The sequence below is a fragment of the Gasterosteus aculeatus genome, chromosome 4 (genome assembly GCF_964276395.1).
Source record: "Gasterosteus aculeatus chromosome 4, fGasAcu3.hap1.1, whole genome shotgun sequence".
NCBI classification, from domain to species: domain Eukaryota; kingdom Metazoa; phylum Chordata; class Actinopteri; order Perciformes; family Gasterosteidae; genus Gasterosteus; species Gasterosteus aculeatus.
In genome coordinates, this window is record NC_135691.1 from 12,560,724 (window position 1) to 12,581,992 (window position 21,269).

The window sequence follows — 21,269 nt, forward strand, 5'->3', positions numbered from 1 at the left end:
ACTACATGTATGTATTACTTGCAGGCCGTGCTTTTCCACAACAGGCATGTCGAAACACGCTCATATAACCGGCAGGTACTTGAAAACAGAGACCTACTTTATCTCATGTCATTTTCTTAGGTTAGTATTGCATTAACAAACTTGCAAAGACTAATACTGATTTACATTTCCCCTTCTGTTGTAAGGAAGCCTGTAAAACCCATGAAAAATAGATTTAAGGAAATAACATATTTCATGAATCTGCAAACACGTATGGTATGCATGTTGTTTCCTCTTCCAAAGGTCTTGCAGGATCAGTCATGTCTGAAACCTTTTACAAGAGATATTTCAGCAACAGAGGAGAAATAACATGCCTGATGTGTTCGGCTTCCTTAAACATAATTCTTGAGCCATATGCAGTTTGTTTTTCACACTCTAGTATTTAATCGTCACAGGTTTTTACAGTCCTACCTATTTTTGTTGCTTGCTGTGTTCAATTACTCCAACATCATTATCCGTCTCTTGGAAAACAAGTTATATTGGTACTTTACTAGCAACCCTACCGCCTTGAATAGCCATTGTCTCAGAAACGATGTGCCAATGTTTTTCTTGCACAATCAAGACACATTTAAGTAGACTACCATTGCAAAATGACCATACATTAAATATGAAGTAAGTCCATATCATTAGTCGTTGTTTAGCACAAGTCACACCTTTTCTGCATTCATACCACAATTTTTTCTCATTCGGTATTCACCGATACACATAGGTGAATACATTTTGTAAGTAAGTCTTTAAGGTGTTACGAAGCTATGAAATTGCGAGGTGATCGTCATCCACTTATAGCTGAAAAACATAAGTATTAGAAACCCGGTGAGGCTGGTCTGTTATAACAGTTCTTTCATTCTACATTTTGTTTTGCTTTTTCTATGAAGCGGGTCACTGAAACATTGAAAAACACTATCTGAGTCGGATCAAGTAGTTTTTTTTATTACCAACGCCTAGATACCATCCAACCGATCAAGTATTGTGTGTAGAGTGACCCCCAACGGCCACAGCGCAGATGACTACAGATGGAGCCGCAGTTCCACTTCCCTCCCACGAGGGGCGCCAAATAACAGAGGACGTCGACAGGGGGCGGGGCCAGCCCTGCTGTTCCCGCCCACTGGGGGCAACTAAAATCCATCAACAAGCTAGTTATCGTTAGCTCACGCACACCGATGCGGTGAACACCATCACCGATGCTTCGGCCTCAACAAAACATGGACTAGCCGGCCGAGAGACATTCCGCCGCATTGACAGTCGTCCGCCAGGCGAGGACCGTCTCAGGTGGTCGTAATTAGCTGCTTCATTCATGCCGTCGCGGCGGAGGGGAGAGTTTGAGCTGTAAGTGGCGGGCAGGCTCGGCCATCCGGTCGCCGGGACGACTGGAGCAACACGGCTCACTCACCGGTACGCTTGTTTTTTCCGTTAGCATGCTAGTCGAGCTAACAATAACTTGAGGGCTCATTATATATGAGCCCTATATATATATATTATATGTGTGTTTGTCTGGATATAACCAGTAACGTTAGCTGTGATAGTGTACATCCTCGTCTCAAAGCTTGCTCCTCCATCGTTGATGTTCAGTCGCAGACCTTCGCGACGTGGTGACGAGAAAAACAATGTGAATAAATGTAATGCTACGACGGTGGGCTGAAATCCACTCACCGTAGTGTCCAAGTGGTGCGCTGATACCAGAGCTACTACACGTGACTAACGTCCGAAGCGCTCCATGTGAATTATGTAACGTTACATATTATTACACCTTCTGCTGCAGCCCCCGATGTGTTAAATTACCATCAAGTTTGGCCTAAATGCTTTCACGTGAAGACTTGTGTATTATTTTTGTTTACCCAACTCTTTCTCCCAATAGCGAAGGAGCATGGTGGTCCCCCAGGCGGACAATGGCAGTCCAACATCTGGCCTCATGGAGGGCTCCCATCCTGGGCGCGAGAAGAAAGAAGAAGAGGAGGGTCAGGGCATGGCAGGTGGGGAGCTGGAGGAGGTCCGCAAGTTGCAGGAGCTCGTTCGCAGGCTGGAGGTCCAGAATGAGACCCTGCGCACCAGGGGGAGCATGGCCATCAACCCCAGGGGAGCAGGCGACAACAGCAACCTCACAGACGGCGACTATGTCAACGAGAGGCTGAGTTGCCAAGAGGTGACCGACTCCCGCCTCGGGTTGGAGCCCGGCGGCGAGCGGCGCACAACAGATTTTGAGCTGTCGCCCACTCAGGACAGCAGCAGTGGTGAGGACATGTCCCCTCTGTCTGTGGCCGACAGGCCGGAGCGAGAGGAGGGCTGTCGGGGTCCGCGTGGGCCTTTCCTCACCTTGACCTGCAGCAACGGAGCGGCTCAGACCCCAGAGAGCCCCTCTCAGGAGACATACGAGTCAGAGACGCTTGCACAGAGCGACTCGGGGCTGAACCAAACTGCAATGGACGAAGTGGATGTCCTAGATTTGGAGGACGGTTATGCAGACGTAGAGGACGAGGACAGTTGGTATGTTTTTGGTATCCGCTGCCCCTTGTTGTGTTTTCCCTCTAACCCACTTGTTTGTGTACCGGACTGATCCGTGTGCTAACCATGTCTAAACATGTGCAGATGTAAGAGTAAAAACCAATCAAATTCATAATGTCTAACACTTCAGTGGTTGGTGGAGTTGGTTTTTAGAAGTTCATGCCACGACAATGGTGTTTTTTTCAGTTTGCTTGTGTATAGGTGGAGGAGCCTCTGAATGAGTCAGATGCGTTCTTTGATTTTAAGCTCTTTTAACTCCCCCACAGGAAGTGACGAGGCACTGTGCTGTGGCAGCAGGTCGTTTGGATTTAAACTTCATTCTTGGCCATTCTTCCCCCTAATTAACAGAATCAAAGAGTCTTTCCTTTCTTTCTTTTGAACTTTTAACTTTGAATATTAACATAGTCAGGAGGACGCCTTGGTTGGGGATGGAGAGAAGTGAGAGATGAAAGACACTGCGCCGACAAAGAGGTGACAAAAGAAATGGGCAGCCAGCCACAGGGAAGAAGTTTAGAAGCCGAAAGTGCCGACAAAATTGAGAGTCTGTCACTTGTCCCTTTTGTAAATTTGACTCTGAGCTGTGTGACCCGTTTGGCAAGTAATTTTGTTTTCTCTGTGTAAGCGTCCGTGTGGGTGTTTCATCGTGGTCCAGGTGACACAGACTGAAGCACACAATGTTTTTCAGCACTTTTCCAGGTGTGTTCAGTTCTACGTTATCGTCATAACTGTGCAAATACAGTTAAAAAACATTACATGTGTGTAGTTGAGCTCCAAATGACCGATTTGGATTGGCTGCTGGTGTAGCCTAATGCTAATTTAATTTTTAAATGGCCGAATATTACTGAAATGACCACTTACACAGGGTTTATTACTAAATAATCCATGTTAACAGTTAATAGAGTTCAGTCTAGACACGTTTGTTTGTGCTGCGCATGTTACGGCGCCTGAAATAGGCCCCATATTGTGTTCCTGATGGTCAGTTTAGCGGCTTAACAGTCTGACCATCCAGGACTTATTTTCAGTTTCACATCATTAGCCGTACCATATGTCCTTTGGGGGGGTTATCATATCCAAAAATTACTGTAATCCTAACGGCGGCATAATCTCATCTGCTCTGGACCGGATGCTGCCGCACGGCTGAACTGCCGTAAGGGGGATTGCGCAGCGTGTGGTCCGCGCCCCCCTCCCCTTTGCCCTGTGTGACCACAAACACTGCGACTGAAAGCTACTTCAAGAGCTCTTGTTGTTGGGCTTTGGTAGAAAAAAATAGACTGCCAGTGGCAAAGTGTCTCCACGCTTAATATTGTTTCTGAGGCCTGATTAGACTTGACAGAAATATTTCGTCCCCTCCGAGCCGATTCAAAATTGCCTTTTCCATTTTGTTCTCGGCCACTTTACCCTTTTCTTTTGTGACGTTTAAGCTTAGCCAAAAAAAAGAGTATCTCCATCCTGCTAGGTTGCCCACACTAGCTAAAACCTCTGACATACTCTCCTCACGGTGGAGCAACGTGAACCCGACTTCTCCACCGGGCCTCCGGATGTGTGACCTGAATATTGCTCTCTGCGTTGCCACTCATTCCGCTGGGAAATTGGACCCTTTGTGTTTTGTCCAATGGGAAGAAGATTTTGTAGTTGATTGGCCCCGAAACCAGTCGAGAACCGGGCCCTTTTGTCCGTCCGGCTCAAAGGGGATCGAATCATGTGACCTCCAGTTCAAAGCTTGCGGTGGACTCGTGACTGTTTGCTCTCACTGGGGCCCCCGGACACGTCACAGTTCAGGTGGCCACACTGTGTGGCTGCGTGGAAACAGATGATTGTGGCTGGTCGTTCGATGGCATCATTGTTTCTGGCCGCTGTTTCCAAACATAACTCTAGATTTGCCGTGGTCTGTTTAGTTTTTCTCCAGGACTGCGGCCCATCATGAGCTTGATATGTTATTCACAGGCTGCGATAAGGATGTTGAAAGACGTATGACATAGCGTATTTGCTCGCCCGCTGTTTTTATGATCTGATCACATCGTTCACTTTGATCCAGCCTGCTTGTTTGTTTATTGGCTGCTTCACCGTCTCAGCCGGCGGCTGCGAGTTAATCCTGCAGGTTGTTTTGGTGCATTGTAAAAAAAACATTCTCACTGTGGGCATGGCGTGCTTAATACCATTAAGTACATACCGTACAGGCCCATAATTAACACTAATCTCCAACTTGAAAAGCGTGTTTAGTAAAAAGTAGATTAGGCTCAGTGTTTCGGCTCCCACCTCATTTTTCCTGCGCATTCCCTAATCCCCCTTTTGGTCTCGTCTTTCCTCCCATTTCCACCTGGTGATGGTTTGTTTTCTTCTTGTCTGCCTCTTCTCTACAGGTTGTATGTGTCTCCGAGAAAGCAAGTAGAAGATCAAGGCCCAGATTCTCCAATGAAGTGGTGTCGGCAGGCCTTTGACCACCGGAGCCCCGAGACAGAAATAGCTTGTCGGACCTTGATCAACCGCTTGGACCAGAGTATGTAAACAAGTCTTTTGGGATGTGCGAACCAAATATTTATTATGCTGCGTTTGGTTTGGTATTTGTTTTCCATAAATCCTGAGATTAACAAGTCCATTACAAATGCCAAGCAACAGCGACTTTGAAAATAAGACTCACATTTTTGTGTGTGACGGTTTTTGGGTCACATGTTTCTGCCTAAATCAAGATTAAAGCGCCTATTTAAGTACCGAGGTGTTGTTCTACCCCCCTTTGTGAAATGGCTACTGTCTTATTTACTGCTCACTTCTGTGTTTGTTTTAGTTGTATGACAAAGCCCGTACACTCAGCGAACGTGTTCAGTGTGTACGTCTCTACGGGTGGACAGAGGTTCACGTCCAACACATATATTATTCACCCAACTCGCAGCTCCTGCAGAACTGGAACAACGGAGCTATTCACACCAGGGCTCAATGACTACATGTAGTCACGGGCCGGGTTGAATTAAGGTGGATTATATCACTTTAAAACGGTACATATGCAAATGTTGCCACTGTTGGCTCTCTAAGCGTTCAAAGAAATTAGTGCACCTGTAGTACATCAAACAGTGCGTCTCTGTGGTTAAAGCTGGAAAGCCAGTAAATCAACCCGACTGATGCTGTTACACACAGACATTCGTTGTGTCAACTTAATTAAAACACATGCAAATAACCACGCACCTTACTGGTCGGTTATAACTCGGTCTTCTATTTATGTGGAAGACATCGGATAACCGGAGCTCGTTCACTCTGTGCTTCACACATGATTTTAATACTGCTGTCACTTCTTTTATATGATGTGATCCGTATCAACGTGAAATACAGTTCAGGTATGACTTAAAATAGTGTTGGATATTTGAAATCACACAATTCCTAAAGTAAAAACTTTATTTACATGTTTTTCCCTAAATAACTGATAAAAGTACAACACAACATCTAACTGCAGTTATGAGGCACTGTGTGCACATTGTGTCACTCTGCATCCAGACAACAAGATTCCCTACAGGTCTGATTCTTTCTTTGATGGCCCGTTGTTGGCATGTGTTACTGCTGTTGCCGCCTCAGTGTTACTGTTGTGTGCACCATCTTACACTTCTACACCTGCAAGAACTGAAATGTGGGCTGAGGAACTCGCTTTGCACTAAAACTGAATGTCATTTCCATTTTTCTAAACGCCCTTTCTTTAGCCAGGAATGTCCTTTTTTAGATAGAAAATCTCTTCTTCTTGCATGGAGTCCTGGTCATTAAAGCAGCATGAGCACTTTAACGAAAAAGGACCCTAACAATATATTAAAGCAGGTTATCTCTTTTGTGTGCGTGTCCTACACAAAGGATGTCTAATCTGTGTTCTCCTGTTCCCCGCAGCGTCTCGATGGAGGAACATGTACAGTAGCCCATCAGCAGAGGCAGGCTCGGCAGGCTCAGGCCTGATCTCTCCTGGGTACCACAAATCAACTAACAAATCCCTACTAACCTGTGGCAGCGCAGGTATGGCATGACATTAACACACTGTGCTCCTTTTCTGCTCTAAACATCAGTGGGATTGACTGCATTTATTGCGACGATGTAGGTCAGTTGATATGTGTGTGTGCACCCGTGCGTAACAATGCGCTCCCTTGGGATATTTTAAGACTGTTCGGCCTTTTTTGTGCCCTATATAATGCACTTTAATAAAATTAAACCTTTTACATACATATAAAATACTAGAAGATTGATTTTTCTCTTTTTAATTTTACCAGGTAGACCTTTTTTTTTCATTACTGGAGTCCCATATCACAACCAAAATATGGGTTCGGAAGGGAATTTTCTAAAGAACAAAAATAAGAAGTGAATATTATGAAATGTGTGTTTGGAAGATTTCTGTGTGACAAAAATTGCTAATAATATACACATCAATGTACCACAAACAAATGTTGGATGATGGTCCGTAATAATGTAAAGCATATGCGGTTCATACCTCTCACATCTACTAAAGGCTTTTGGCCACGCTAACCAGTGCGCAATGTGTTATGCTGGTGATCCTGACTTCAAGAACTGTTAGTTAATTTGTACTTTTGTTTTTCCTGACATTGTGTCACATTGCGGGTCCCTTTGTGGGCAGACCACCAATGTGGATGTTGTTATGCAAACCCTATAAGTAACCAATCTTTGCATGAACACGTGAATGCTTGGCTTGTGGGTGGTGACCCTAACTAATTCCAGACTTTTTACATAACCGAATGCCCAATGGATGATGTTGTCATTTCCCATTTGTGTGAGAGTGAACCCCGGCTCAGACAGACATGCCTGGCAGGGGAACTTAGCATTTAGCCGTCCTGGAAATCAGCTTCAATGTCTCGTGCTTGAAAAGCAATGTCCGGTAGCGGGATATGTTCATTTGAAAACAGCAAATTAGACTTCTGTTCATTCACACCTTTTTAAAGACTTTGGCCGTGCCAGTGTGGGAATTTAAATAAAAATGAGTATCCACCGGGTGCCGATCAAACTGGAATCGGAGGAGTGGTGAGTTACACCTGCAGCTGCACACGTGACCGACTGAGCTGTAGATCTCCAATACTTCAAAGATTAAAAAAAAGTCTCTGTCCGGTCTGGTGAGCAGAGTCTGACAGATCCCAAGTCTTTTGTGATCAATTGTGTTGCCGCACAGGGATGGTCAAACATTTGTCATCCTCATTGTACGGCGTCCTAGAGGTTCCATTGACCAGGACAGTACCTCATTCAGGCCTCGTTAAGCTGTCGTTTTTGTGGCCGCTGACGTTCCTCTTTCTGTTCAGCAGTCTCTGTGTGCGAGTTACTTGGCGTTCTTTGATTCAAACATGTGGCTGTGCAGTGTGGTAAGGGATTGAACCTCTCTCCATTGTAGTGCACAATGGAGGCAAAACATGAAAGGCAAGATCTTTGGTTATTTCTTTAGTTTCTGGAGAGCCCTGTAGCCATTATATTTCTGGTCCGGAACAAAACGATTTTCTCCCACAGTTCGTTCACATGGCTGTTTGATTTGATCAAACCGACAATATGGCCATTATTTCAGTAAAAGCTTTTATTTCAGAAATCATATCATTACCCAAGTGGTCATAAGTGTGATTAATATGGTTACGGGCCATATGAGGGATGTAGCTTGTTTAATAAAACGTGCGTACTGTATTTTTACAGGCGTCCCTACCATGCACTCCGCCCTGAGCTCGCAGTCCTCCATAGACAGCGAACTCAGCACATCCGATGACTCCATCTCTATGGGCTACAAGCTGCAGGATCTCACTGACGTCCAGATCATGGCTCGCCTACAGGAAGAGAGTGAGTAGAAGTGTTATTGTCTGTCCCAATTTCTACCCCGGCTGCATGTACGGGCCGTTTTTTTTTCTAACCTTGTTATTTGATTGCCAGGTCTGAGGCAGGATTTCGCCTCCAGCTCGGCGTCGGCGTCGCGCCGCAGCTCCGCGGCCTCGCTACAGTCCCTGCGCCGCGGCGGCACTTACAGCGATCAGGAATTTGACAGCTACAGCCTCGAGGACGAAGAGGACGAGTTTTGCTCCGTGCCCCAGCGACGACATCGCTACACCCCCTCACCGCTAGGCTCCCCCCGGTGCTTATCCCCCTCCACCTCCAACCACGGCCAGGAATACGGCAACCGACTCGGGGCTCCACGCACAAGAGCGCCCAGGCGATCGCTCCAGGGCCCCAGTACCGAGCTCCTTAAGTTCGCCAAGAGTGAGGGTAAGCTGTAGCTGACAATTCAGTGTGCCCAGTAGGCCCTCGATCAAGAAGATCCGAGTGACCGCCACCGATTCTTGTTGGACCAAAGCTGTGATGGCACACATACCGTTGGTGCTAAACGTGTATTGTATGTGTGGTTCCAGAAGAGTTGAGGCACAGCATGCCTAATCTGGCCCCCCGCACCAGCCTACGTTCCCTGGAGGCAGTCAGAAACAGTCGCAGCATGGAGGCTAACCTCCAGAGCTCCGGCAACCGCATGTCCCACCTGACTCACTCCCCCTCCACAGGTAACCCTTACCTCTTCACCTGGTCCGCACCATTCCTCCAATTCCTTCCTTTGCCTTGCATATAACCCTTTGTAGTGTCACATCTATCCTAGCGCCTGACCGTCTCAAAGTTCTGTATGACCACAGTTTTGAGCAATATTCTGATTTCTCTTCAAGCCCACGCGTGACACCATAGCAAAGTATACAGATACAGTACCTGTCAAATGATTTAGGAATGTGCGTCTAAATTTTGGTTTCACGTTATTCCAGTAATCTGATGGTAGTAATCCCCCTAAAAAGGCAGCAGTGCACAAAGGATGTTAAGACGATTAGCAAACAAACCGATTAAATGCGGGTTTCGAAATGTTGAGAAAATATGCTTTGAGTAAATGCAAACAAAGTTAAAAAGAGAATTCCTATGAAAGTAAATGTATTCATTGTTTTATTTTTTTAGTGCGTTGAAGAATGACTTTTTTTTATCAACAGACGACATGAGAACATTAGATTGCACCAATATCAAACATGTACTAAAACAAAATGTGCCCATCTTTCTCTATACTATACATACTTTATTCACACATCAGTAAATTCATAATAATAAATGTTAAACACACGCAACTTGAGTTTTGATGCACGTTAACAATCTAATTACATCGCAGAAAAAAATCTGTCAATCTGATTTAAATGGATACATTGATCAAACCTTGACTGTAACCCTAAGAAAAAAACAAACTCGTGTATATGGCCCACCAGTACTGAAGAGTTGCATAAACCATCCCAAATGTGCCCTTCTCCTTCCCTGACACCTGCCCCAGGTAATGAAGAGATAACTGCTTTCACTCACCTGCTACATTAATATTCCGCTACTTTCCTCCAAATATATGCTTGATAATCTGTGGCTCCTCCCGGGCTGACCTCCTACATGCCACACCCCTGGTTTGGGATTTCAACTAAAGCAGATCTATCTTTTTACATATCACTGTGTGCTTTATTCTTCGGTCTGGTGGGGATTAGATTATAACACTGTGCCTTCTTCCGTTTTCAGGTATCCCGTCCGGTCGGCTGCGCGGCAGTGGCCAATCACCGCTCTCCCTGCGGATCCCAGTAAAAGCCGTGACTCCAGTGGGCTCCATGGCAGCTGGTCGTCAGCCTTCTAGAGGTCTGCCTGTTGCCCAAGCTGGAGGGGGCCGCAGGGTCCAGTCTCCAGCCTCTGCCAATGGCGGGGTCTATACACCCGGGAGAGCCTCCACTGGGGCAGGAAGGGCTGCCGCGGGCCGAGGACAGGCATCGACCAGGAGTAAACTCTCGCAGCCCAGGTCAGTGCTTAAATGAAAATCTTTGAATAAATTGAGGAAAATGTCCTTTAAAAAAAAAAAAAAAGGTTAAATATTTTGTTGTGCCAATCATATGATCCCAATCTGATACATGGCTCTTGAATGAAGACTAACTCTATCTTATTGACAGGTCTTTGGGCTTGAATAAAATGTCAGATGAATCCTGGAGAGATGGCTGTTACTGAGCCTGGCCGGTAATGAAGGACGTTTCCTGCTGCAACTCTTCTCTTTACCTCTCGTAGAAGACTGTCCACAAATGTGTCGTACAACCTTTTCTGATAGGAGCACCTTCGCTGCACCGGATTCGTAGTTGACTTTTCCTCGCATGAAACCTTGTCAACCCACACAAAGAGGATGTGTAGGCAGACATAAAGGCACACGTGCACTCTCCACGTGGCATAGACCAACTCTGAGCTTCCAGAAGATTTGTTTGTGTCAATTTCACTTATTTTTCTATGGTAATTGTGAGAAACTGTGCTGGAATATTAAGGGTTGTATCACTGTTTGCTTGATGTACTTGACATGAAGACAATTTCAAAAAATATACGGTTTGTTAATTTTCTGTGTGCATTCCTACTAGATTAAGGTGCTGAATGTTGCATGCTTGGTTTTGTTTTTTAATCCCTCATGTAAATGAGATTACAAATGTGTGAATTCATGAATGTTTGATTGGTTTACTGTGTAATTATCTTTGTCTCGTATTTGTGTTATGCTCTTTGCTTACAAAGCAATGCAACTCCTGTAAACCACACTGCCCTTATAAATAAGTCTAAAAAAGAAGGAAAATATGGTTTGTGCCAAGGCGCATTTCAGCTGCAAAACTTTCTACTAGAAGAATCTTGAGTCATCAATGGTACTGTTAGGCTACTGCATTTTGCAGGTATTTTTACTGCATATCAATATTTGTTTTGAGTGCTTTTGGATACCATTGCAATGAAGAAAATGTGTATGCACTAAGGCCTTGTTCCTTAAGACAGCTATGCACCCTCATGCAGAGCAACTCTGACAATTAGGAGCTGTAATGAAAATGAAGAATAAAGTTTACCCTAAAATTAAAATTGCAGCATTCGGGTTTTCTTCTTGTACAAAAAATGCCCGCCAAGTCATGGACCGTTCACTTTGCATGCTTTTTAATCCAACTGCAATCCATTTGCAAAACTAGTAGCAAGTACCATCAGCATCTCCCGGTTATTTCCTGTGTTCGTGACCAAACCCACCCACAGCTTGTGACAAAATGGCCCACAGGCCTCATCCGTGCATACAAAGTCTGAGTGCATTTTACAACCCCATTAAAAAAAATACATACAATTCTTGATGCGAAAATAATGTAATGACGTGTCGCAGAACTAGGCATCGATATGTTTCCATCACGAGAACGTCTGTTTTAATGTAACTCTGCTCTCTTATGCATGACGCAAATAGTAAGGGATCAGCGGTAAACGAGGCCACGCATTGTCTGCCCCCCGCCCTCCCTCTGCTTGTCAGGAAGCAAGCTGATTGGCCGAGGCCTAGCAAAGGGTGCCCGGGGATCCAAAACTGCAGGCCGCACTTAGCTTACCGTCAAAAATAAACCAAAACAATAACAGACAAAACTGAGAAGGGGGAGAAACACCGATAGAGTCAGAAGACGACGCTATCAGGTAAAATTAATTTGAGTCCGTTAGAAAGGCATATGGAATAAGACGCAAGGGCCCAGTCGGCCGTAGCGGGCCTCTTGCAGCCTTTTGGAAAAACAACATGGAAGATAATGCGACACAGGATGCTTCAACTAGCTTAGCCGGCTAGCTAGCTGACCGAACGGCCGTCGTCGTGCAGATCGGAACGGCTTGCAAGAAAATGATTGCATCGGGGATACTCTGTTGTTGCTTGTGCTAACGGCTTTACTGGTGTTGTGACGTTGTGTGAAGATGATACTGAAATGATTAAATACGCCAGGTTGTTACATGCCTGACATTAGCCATAATGCTAAACAAAATGGCGCTCGGGGGACCGTCGCTAGCTTGCTGGCTAGTTAGCTCTAGTGGGTGGAGGGCGGTAGCCGCAGTAGTATGCATTGCATAAGGTCTGCAGTACTTTCATTGGCGGCCATAAACTCTGAGGATGTGTAGCTTTATGCGGAGTCCAGAGTACAATGCTGTTTTAAAACGAAAAAAGTGGCTGCACCGTATTAGTTTAACCCCAATACGGTGGAAACGGTGGAAATCGGGAACCCGTATCATCACTGCAGATCTCTGCAGACGTTAACGTTACGCTGTTGGCTAATTTTGAACAGCCGTGTGACGGCAATACACTCCCTCTCATACAAACAGGCAGGACTCATCTTGTAGCAGCAATCAGAGCTGTTGCCAGTGAGCTCATCCTCTTGCACACTGAGCAGGACAGCCATTTGTCTCGGCTGGGCTGCAGCCATCAGGCTCAACCAGCTCCAGGTGTCCTATATGTCCTCAGGTTGAAGTTGCCTGTAGTACTCTAGATAAGCAATGGATGGAGCCAGCGGCCAACAACACTAGTGGTCCTATTCTAAGTGGCAACTTGTGGTCGTTATTGTAACATGTGACAGTGCTGAGTGAAAGCTCCTGTATCTCTCTTCTAACATCAGCACAATGCTTATTGTACCAATTGTTTGTTTCTTGTTTTTTGACAGAGGGACTGATTGATTTACCTTGATGGGAGAAAGTACATCAAATACCCTATTGATTGCATTCTAAGGGTATTGTCATCAAATGTAACGGTATGTATCCAGCTTTGTTTGAGGGTGTTTTCACTTTCATTTTTAGCAACGCACCTTTAACAAAGGCTAACACAGTGTACACGGCAAATGTCAGTATTTTTCCAGAGTACAGACATGGATCAAGGAGGAGGGGTGTTGGAGCTGCACACTCAGGAGCTGAAGATGCCCCACGCTATGATCATGCAAGACTTTGGTAGGTGGTGAAATAGGACACGTTGAACCAATAATCAACGCATGCAAGATGTATTCCAAGATACATTATCCCACCAGTAAAGGTTGAGCTAGATCCTACAGGCTATGAATATACAGACTGTAATTTCCTCAAAGCATAGGATTGCTGTATACCATAAGAGACCACTTCTCCACCTCATGTTGTTTGGGTCACATCTGCTAATGTTCTGGGTCTTTGTATGTCACATCACAGTGGCATACAAAGGTAAGTCTGACATTTTCACAGCATACCAACAACAAGAATACACCCTCACAAACATATGTGTAAAAACTAGTTTTTGCCTGTGCTCATCACAAAACTTGTTGTAATGCAGCCCTCTCCGTGTTTACAGTTGCAGGAATGGGGGGTCTTGCCCACATTGACGGCGAGCACATTGTGGTGTCTGTGCCCGAGGGGATGCTTCTTTCTGAAGTGTTGACGGACGAGGGCATCCTCTTGGATCATGAACTTGAGGTGGAATGCCTAGAGACTCAGGTGGTCCACGGCCTGGACACTGAGGTGGTCGAAGAACTGGAGACTGAGGTGGTGGAGAGCTTGCATGCAGACGTGGACTGCTTGGAGGCCGAAGTCGTGGACGGGCTACAGACGCACGTCGTGGAGCTGGAGGCTCAGGTAGTCGATGACCTAGACGATGGGGTGGAAGTGGTGGGTCTGGAGGCGCACGTGGTGGAGGGCCTGGAAACTGAGGTCGATGTTGAGGACATGGAGGCTCACATCGTTGAGGGCCTTGAGGAAGAGGTGGAAGTGGAGGGTTTGGACGCTGAGGTTGTCGAAGGCCTGGAGGTGGACGTCGAAAGCCTGCAGTCTCAGGGGGTCGAAGCCCATGAAATTACCACTGAAGACATGGTGTCCTCGGAACACAGTGTGATCATGCCTGACAATATTCTTGGCTCTGAGGTGGCAATAGAGGATGATCTGGACCCCCATCATCATCACCACCACCATCATCATCACCACCATCAGATCCTAACTTCGGACCTCATCCAAGTCTCGAACCACCACCACCACCACCACGACATGCCAGACCAGGTGTTTGTGGCAGAGCTACTGTCTGAGCACCAAGACAACACTCTGGACCACCAGCTTGTGTCTGAGGGCTTGATGGTGGCAGAGGCCAACTCCGAGAACATAATCCACCAGCAGCTGCCATCTGAGACTGTTACCCTGCAGACGGATGAGGATGATGATGCAAGAAGCAGCTCTGAGGATTACCTCATGATCTCCTGTAAGACAGCTTGCCATATGCCAACGTATATCCAGAAACGTTATTCTGATGCAATGCCACGTTTTTATTATTGATGAATTTCCATAACTATGGCGATTTGTCTTGCTTTAGTGGATGAAGTGGGAGAAAAGCTCGACATAGGAGACACTCCCCTGGAGATGAGCACGGAGGTGATGGAAGACAAGGAATGTAAAGAGGAGGTCATCAAAGTCTACATTTTCAAAGCTGAAGCGGATGACGATTTAGGCAAGTCACTTTAAGTTCAATCAATGAAATCGATACTTTGCTGTGAACCCATTTGGACCGGGTGTAACTAATGCATGGTTGTAGTGGTTTGGATTAAATTGTCATTTCTCTCCTTTTCCAGGTGGAACAGAGGTTATAACAGAGGATGATTACCAGAATGGTCACCCTGACCTGGAAGCTGCATCATCAGGCCGCCTGGGAGTTGGCCGTGACAAGATGGTCTACATGGCAGTCAAGAACCATACAAAAGAAGAGGAAGATGATGATGAGGATGACAGCGATGAGGATGACGATGATGACATCAGTATGTTCCTTAATGTCACATGTTTCAGTCCATTTAGTCTGACAGATTGTGTGGTTAGAAGTCAAAGTCAGCTTTATTGTCAATTCCTTGACGTCATGCAAACAGGCAAAGGGGTTGAAAAAACCTTTCTCTCAAGTTTAACATATAAAGTGAATACAGATTAATATGATAAAGTGCAGGTAGAAAAAAACAAACATTTAGACAAGATAGTATTTATGATCTGTATTTTAGCAGCAGTCAGACATCTAGTATATTTGGTGGAGGGATTCTTAGGAGAGAGAGTTCAGCTTGGTGGAGGCAGCTGTTTAAAAGTCTGGTGCGAGCACGGAGGCTCTTGTATCTTCTCCCACGGGCCAGCAGGCCGAAGACACTGTGTCCTGCAGAGAAGGAAGTGATCACCAATGATCCTTCCTGCTGTATTCACTATGCGCCTCCAGGGCGTTTCTGTTCCTGCAGCTTCCGCCACACACAGTGATCCAGCTTGTCAGGAGGCTCTCAATGGCCCCTCAGTAAAGTGCACATGAGTAATGATGAGTGTTTTTGCCTAAAAGTCAAGGAAAGCAGTTAGAGGAGAGCGCTAGAACAATAAAAGTCAAAGTTTGAAATACAAAGCATGTATATAATATGTAGCTGTCGTAATTTACATTTGAAAAGAAGTGTATGAATGTGTGAATGAAAACGCTCTGTCCAGGTGCCACCATTGATCAGGTGAAGAATGGTGCTGCCAGTCCGTTCCTTCAAATCCGAGAGGGGCTGAGTGCCAACCGTGTCCTCAAGCCCAAACTTAGGAAAAAGAAGAAAGGGGACACACGACAGTGTCAGACTGGTACGAACAGCAGACAATTCTTGGATGAGGAGATCGAAATGATTTGATCATTTATCAAAAACGTTGTTAACAGCATTTTCAACCATCTCTTCCAGCTGTTATAATTGGGCCAGACGGTCTGCCTTTGACCGTCTACCCCTGCCACCTATGTGGTAAGAAGTTCCGCTCAAGAGGCTTCCTCAAATGCCACATGAAGAACCACCCGGACCACCTGCTTAAAAAGAAGTACCAGTGTACCGACTGCGACTTCACCACCAACAAGAAGATCAGTTTCCACAACCACCTGGAAAGCCACAAGCTGCTGAGTCACAACAACGAGCGCTCTCCAGAATACAGCGAGTACGCCCGGCGCTACCACGAGTCCAGCCCCTTGGGCTCCGATAAGCTCATCGTCAAGGACCGGGAGCCCAAGCTGCATCCCTGCAAGTACTGCGATTACGAGACGGCGGAACAAGGCCTGCTCAACCGTCACCTGCTGGCTGTGCACAGCAAGACCTTTGCACACGTGTGCGTGGAGTGCGCCAAAGGCTTCCGCCACCCGTCGGAGCTGAAGAAGCACATGCGGACCCACACGGGGGAGAAGCCCTACCACTGCCCGCACTGCGAGTTCCGCTGCGCGGATCAGTCCAACCTTAAGACTCACATAAAGAGCAAGCACGGCGCCGATCTGCCTTTCAAGTGCAGCCACTGTCCCCAAGCGTACGCCGACGCGCGGGAACTCCAGCGCCACGTCGAGATGGTGCAAGGCCACAAGACCCACCAGTGCCCCCACTGCGAGCACAAGAGCACCAACTCCAGTGACCTGAAGCGGCACATCATCTCCGTTCACACCAAGGACTTTCCCCACCAGTGTGACGTGTGCGAGAAAGGCTTCCACAGGCCCTCGGAGCTAAAGAAACACGCGGAGACACACAAGGGCAACAAGGTGCACCAGTGCCGCCACTGTAACTTCACGGCCCCGGACACCTTCACGCTGAGCCGCCACATCCTGTCCTTGCACACCAAGGACCTCCCCTTTAAGTGCAAGCGCTGCCGGCGAGGCTTCCGGCAGCCCGCCGAGCTGAAGAAGCACATGAAGACGCACAGCGGCAGAAAGGTTTATCAGTGCCAGTACTGCGAGTACAACAGTACGGACGCTTCCGGCTTCAAACGCCACGTCATCTCCATTCACACAAAGGACTACCCCCACCGCTGCGACTACTGCACCAAGGGCTTTAGGAGGCCCTCGGAGAAGAGCCAGCACATAGCCAGGCATCACAAAGACATGTTGATGTAACGCCATCGTGCACACAGACACACTCCTCTTTCACCGAGTAAATCCGCTTCACACACCCAGAGGTAATTTTAGTGTATTAACAAAGACGTGACGCCGGCGCTGTTAATGAAGACGGCGACGTTGTTCTTGCCGTTGTGTGTTCTGTGTCGTTGTGGGTGTAGACCTCCTCCCACCCGGGTTAATGCAAGAACACATTTTAGATGGGGACTAAAAAAAAATGACAGTGTGCACACTGAGTGGGACAGCTGTAAATTGTGTTTTGTTTTGTCGCAGAAAATCACATATGAACATATATTCAGGGTCTCAAATGTCTATATTTTTATACCCACTCAGCTGAATTGCTGCAAGATGACGACTGTGTCCTGTAAAACAGAAAGTGGTGCTTTGTGAACGTCATGCCAGTTGTTCAGATGATGTGGAACGAGCACCGGAGAAGTTTACCTCCATAGTACCACCTAGTATCTATTTTCCCTATTAACCAGCTTTTATCCTAATATTCGTTTCCAATGCCATCTGGTCTTTAAGGGGCGGCGCCATTCATGACGTCAAAAGTGGGTTTGAGTGATGTTGGCGCATTACGCACCGTAAAAAGATATTTCATTAAATCAAAACACTTCAACTTCCATCATTTTGGATTTTCCTGCCAAGTTTGAACACTTGGACTTCCATTAAATTAATCATGTATAATATAGACTGTGTTCTGTTAAATGCGTCTATATAGTTCAATCAGAAACCTTTTCCGGTCCCATCAGCAGTGTCTAATCGACGGTGCCTAACGAGGAGGAGAAATGGTCTGGTTGGTATATTTAGTAGAATAAAATACCCCCTTAGTGTGCGCAACCCGCTTTACAGATCTCTGGTGCGACGGCTCACCGGTGTTCTGGTGTGTGAGCGCGACCGATGGTTGGCTTTGCGCTTCGACGACTCCTGAATTGGTTACATCTCACTGGCACTGTACGTAAGCGTAACGTGTGGTGTTACCGGTGGCACAGGTGTTGCTCTCTCAGTTAACCATTTGATTGCAATCATGCCTTACATCCTTTGGTCTTTATCTCTTAATTAAGCACTGATGAACACAGCGAAACAGAAAATAAGGGATTTTTAACTCTCAAAAATGCTGCCTCAAAACGTTTCTCTCAGAGATTGTGTTGAGTCAGTAGAAAGCACTTTACTAAAAAGAAATGTTTTGCATACTAATTGCGTGTGTGTACATATACATAGCTATAGGTATATAGCTATGTATATGTACACCCTATAGATAATAAACAACGACAGTTTTGTGAGATGGTAACGGTAAAGATTGTTATCTCAAGTGAGCACGATCCATGACTGCATCACAACTGAATTGTCATTGCAAGTGGTGGGTGAACCATTTATTGTTTTGTTCTATGGAAAAGTGGTGTTTTGTTTGTGCTCACTAACCAGTTTCCCAGACCCTCGTCCTGCAGTCCTGAATAATCAAACCCCATCCCAGACATGGGATTACTCCCTCGATGTCATCGGTCATCATATCGGCATTAGTCTTTAAAGTATGCACATATGCTGTCTCCATGAAATTCATTGTGGTATATATTAAAAAGTCCCCGCATTTAGTGTACCTTAGTCTATATTTTCAGTCTTCTTTCAGTCTGATTGTGGATAAACTACTAGTGGGGAAGAACCAAAATAAACAATTATCTTTTTACGTTTTTTTTATTTTTTGTCCATTTTGTCCTGCAAACAGAAATCCTGTTGAAGTGACACCAGTCAGCCGGTTAATCCCGTTTGAACACAGCTATACGCACCCACGCAATGTAACCCGGTTAGTTAATCTGTATTGGGCTCACCTTTGTGTCACAGATCGTCTCTTAAAGTCCCCGGAGAGGACGGGACAGAATTGATATTAAATAGTTCCAGATTTGGTTTAGATTTCCAGGCCTGATTCACGGCGGACATCATGCAGGACGTCAGACACGTTGGAGCGGCTCCTATGCTCCTTATCACGTCTTGTCCAGACGGATGAAAACAAAGCGCCCGTCACCCTCATCGTCCTGTTTGGGGATTTGAAAGGTGTTTTATCCACAACCCGTTTATTTTGTTAAACCTGTATTGAGTGTTTTAGCTGTAGCACTCAGCTCGTCACCGTTGAGCGCAGCCGACACATTAGTTGTCATTGTGCAAGTTTAGTCTTAGTAGCTGTTGTAGTTCCAGCATCTGTAGGATTTAGTGTATGCGAGAAAGCTCAAATCTTTCACACAAATCTTAATACCATCACGGCGAGCAGTTTAGTCTCCCACTTATTTGCAGCGACAGTGAGATTGATACAAAAATCTTAAAGCTCCATTCTTGAAAAGACTAAAGCATTTTCACACTCTGATTTTAACTCGTTAACGATGTTGTGCAGCATTAAGATCATCTTCAATGTAAAGAGTAGATGCAAGACGTGCTGCACAAGCTGAAGTCTCCCAAGAGCCTCACAGAGAGACGAGCGCCTCGCTGGCTCTGCAGACAGACGGCGTTTCAGAGATGGATCCTGATCCGCAGCCTGCAGGCACACGGGTCGATCCGCCACACCTCTGCTTATTAATCTACATCGCATGTGGGACACAGGACATCGTTTTTCTCTCCATTTAATTAGAGGCATGATGACCACACATTTATTCAAGCAGACAATATGTTGACCGCTGACGTCAACCTGTTTGGGATCACAATGTTGTCAATTCATATACACATGTTTGGTTGCGTGTTGTGATCCGTTTCATCAATGAGTTCACTTAAATTTCAGACAACCAACTCCAGGACTCTCGCCGGCGAAAAGACCAAGATCAGGAAGGGTGATGGTGATTAATGTGCAAGCACATTTGTCAAAGTTGTCTGCAGTTGATTGGTTAGGAAGTGGCCTCGGAAGGTGGAGGAAACAAACTGATTGACTGCTTCGTTTGGGTGCATCTGCGCTGACATGAGCGAGGAAGGTGGAGGCGGCCTTCCGGGTCGAATGTCTGGAATCTTAATTTAATTTGCGTTGTTCATCTGTCGGAGTGACTGCTGCGGACTCTCACTCAGCCTCGTGATTAAATAAAACGACTCCCCACCCCCCGCCACGCAGAGAGACTCTCGCAGCCGGGCCTGGATGTGATGCAGCACGATGTGTCTTGTTTCACCTCCGTGCCACCCAGGTGCTTCGCTCTGAGGGAAATGAGGCAGTGCAGATGGGTTCACTCGGGCCCCGCAGACACCTGATTGATGCAAACCGCTGTTCTCTTTTTTTTTTTTTTTTTTTTTTGTTTGTTGATCCCACAGAGCATCTCATAAATCACCCGGTGCAGCCGTCTGCAGGAACCACAGGGATCAATATGCAAACGTACTCGAAAAAAAGAATAACTTCATTTGCACTTATGCAAGAGTTCTGCAGGAGTCTGGTTGCTTTTTCGCTGAATGCATGCGGCAGTGGCAGTCAGCACATTTTCCCATTTCCTGTCCGGGTACATGCTGAACCACTATCTGTCCCCCAAGCTTCTTCTCTGTCTATTCGGAATCGGTGGAGCATCAAACGCATGCATGCACACATACACACGCGCACGCACACACAGCTAACAACCTTCGAAAGCCATCACTGTGATGAAAATTGGAGAAAAAAAACGTTCAAAGATAATCCAGCTGCTGCAGAAGGGCAAACCAATTAATTTGATGTAGTTATTTTGTCCATTTTCCTGATGATCAATGTGGTTAGAGGGACGAAAGTGACAGTTGATGATAATCTTTAATATTTAGATACGGTTTAGCATCAGATCGTATTTTTTCTGCTATTTTGTTTATGACCATAGGCAGGATCCTGCCGTTCCACAGCATATTTTTCCTGCACATCCCAGCAAAGGGAACTGCAAACGGAGCTTGAGACTTTTGTCATTGACTAATCTCACCACATTACATCCACATCCTGGCTCCGGCTCACGTAACCAGAGGGGCCGGAGCCAGGATGTGGACGACAAGTGCTGCAAGCCAGCTAGAGACTACCAGGTCTTCAGGGAAATCAGCCCCAGAATGCTTAGAGATGGGGGGGAAAGTGGCCTATTAGTCAGAGAGAGAGAGGACTGTGTGGGCT

General features: G+C 46.1%; 2 protein-coding genes across 3 annotated transcripts; both read left to right on the top strand.

Moving 5' to 3' along the window:
* The first annotated feature begins 1,001 nt into the window (after nt 1-1,001).
* Nucleotides 1,002-11,406, top strand: LOC120817069 (SLAIN motif-containing protein-like). Of its 2 annotated transcripts, XM_040172842.2 has the most exons (9): nt 1,002-1,431; nt 1,895-2,520; nt 4,899-5,035; nt 6,400-6,522; nt 8,188-8,328; nt 8,419-8,748; nt 8,892-9,035; nt 10,060-10,330; nt 10,479-11,406. In XM_040172842.2, the coding sequence occupies exons 2-9, from the start codon at nt 1,904-1,906 to the stop codon at nt 10,531-10,533; spliced, it is 1,818 nt and encodes a 605-aa protein (XP_040028776.2). In that variant the 5' UTR covers nt 1,002-1,431; nt 1,895-1,903; the 3' UTR covers nt 10,534-11,406. The 2 variants fall into 2 exon arrangements, with proteins under 2 accessions (XP_040028776.2, XP_040028777.2); XM_040172843.2 differs by lacking the exon at nt 6,400-6,522.
* A 353-nt stretch (nt 11,407-11,759) lies between these two features.
* Nucleotides 11,760-18,872, top strand: znf711 (zinc finger protein 711). The gene is made up of 8 exons (XM_040172840.2): nt 11,760-11,988; nt 12,993-13,079; nt 13,174-13,272; nt 13,643-14,536; nt 14,648-14,782; nt 14,904-15,086; nt 15,778-15,912; nt 16,008-18,872. The coding sequence occupies exons 3-8, from the start codon at nt 13,194-13,196 to the stop codon at nt 17,186-17,188; spliced, it is 2,607 nt and encodes an 868-aa protein (XP_040028774.1). The 5' UTR covers nt 11,760-11,988; nt 12,993-13,079; nt 13,174-13,193; the 3' UTR covers nt 17,189-18,872.
* Nucleotides 18,873-21,269: the final 2,397 nt, after the last annotated feature.

Coding starts and splice junctions, on each gene's coding strand:
- znf711 (XM_040172840.2), top strand. CDS start 13,194: ATGGATCAAGGAGGAGGGGTGTTGGAGCTGCACACTCAGGAGCTGAAG. Junction 14,537..14,647: donor GGATTACCTCATGATCTCCT/GTAAGACAGCTT, acceptor GTCTTGCTTTAG/TGGATGAAGTGGGAGAAAAG. Junction 14,783..14,903: donor TGAAGCGGATGACGATTTAG/GCAAGTCACTTT, acceptor CTCCTTTTCCAG/GTGGAACAGAGGTTATAACA.
- LOC120817069 (XM_040172842.2), top strand. CDS start 1,904: ATGGTGGTCCCCCAGGCGGACAATGGCAGTCCAACATCTGGCCTCATG. Junction 2,521..4,898: donor GTAGAGGACGAGGACAGTTG/GTATGTTTTTGG, acceptor TCTTCTCTACAG/GTTGTATGTGTCTCCGAGAA. Junction 6,523..8,187: donor ACTAACCTGTGGCAGCGCAG/GTATGGCATGAC, acceptor GTATTTTTACAG/GCGTCCCTACCATGCACTCC.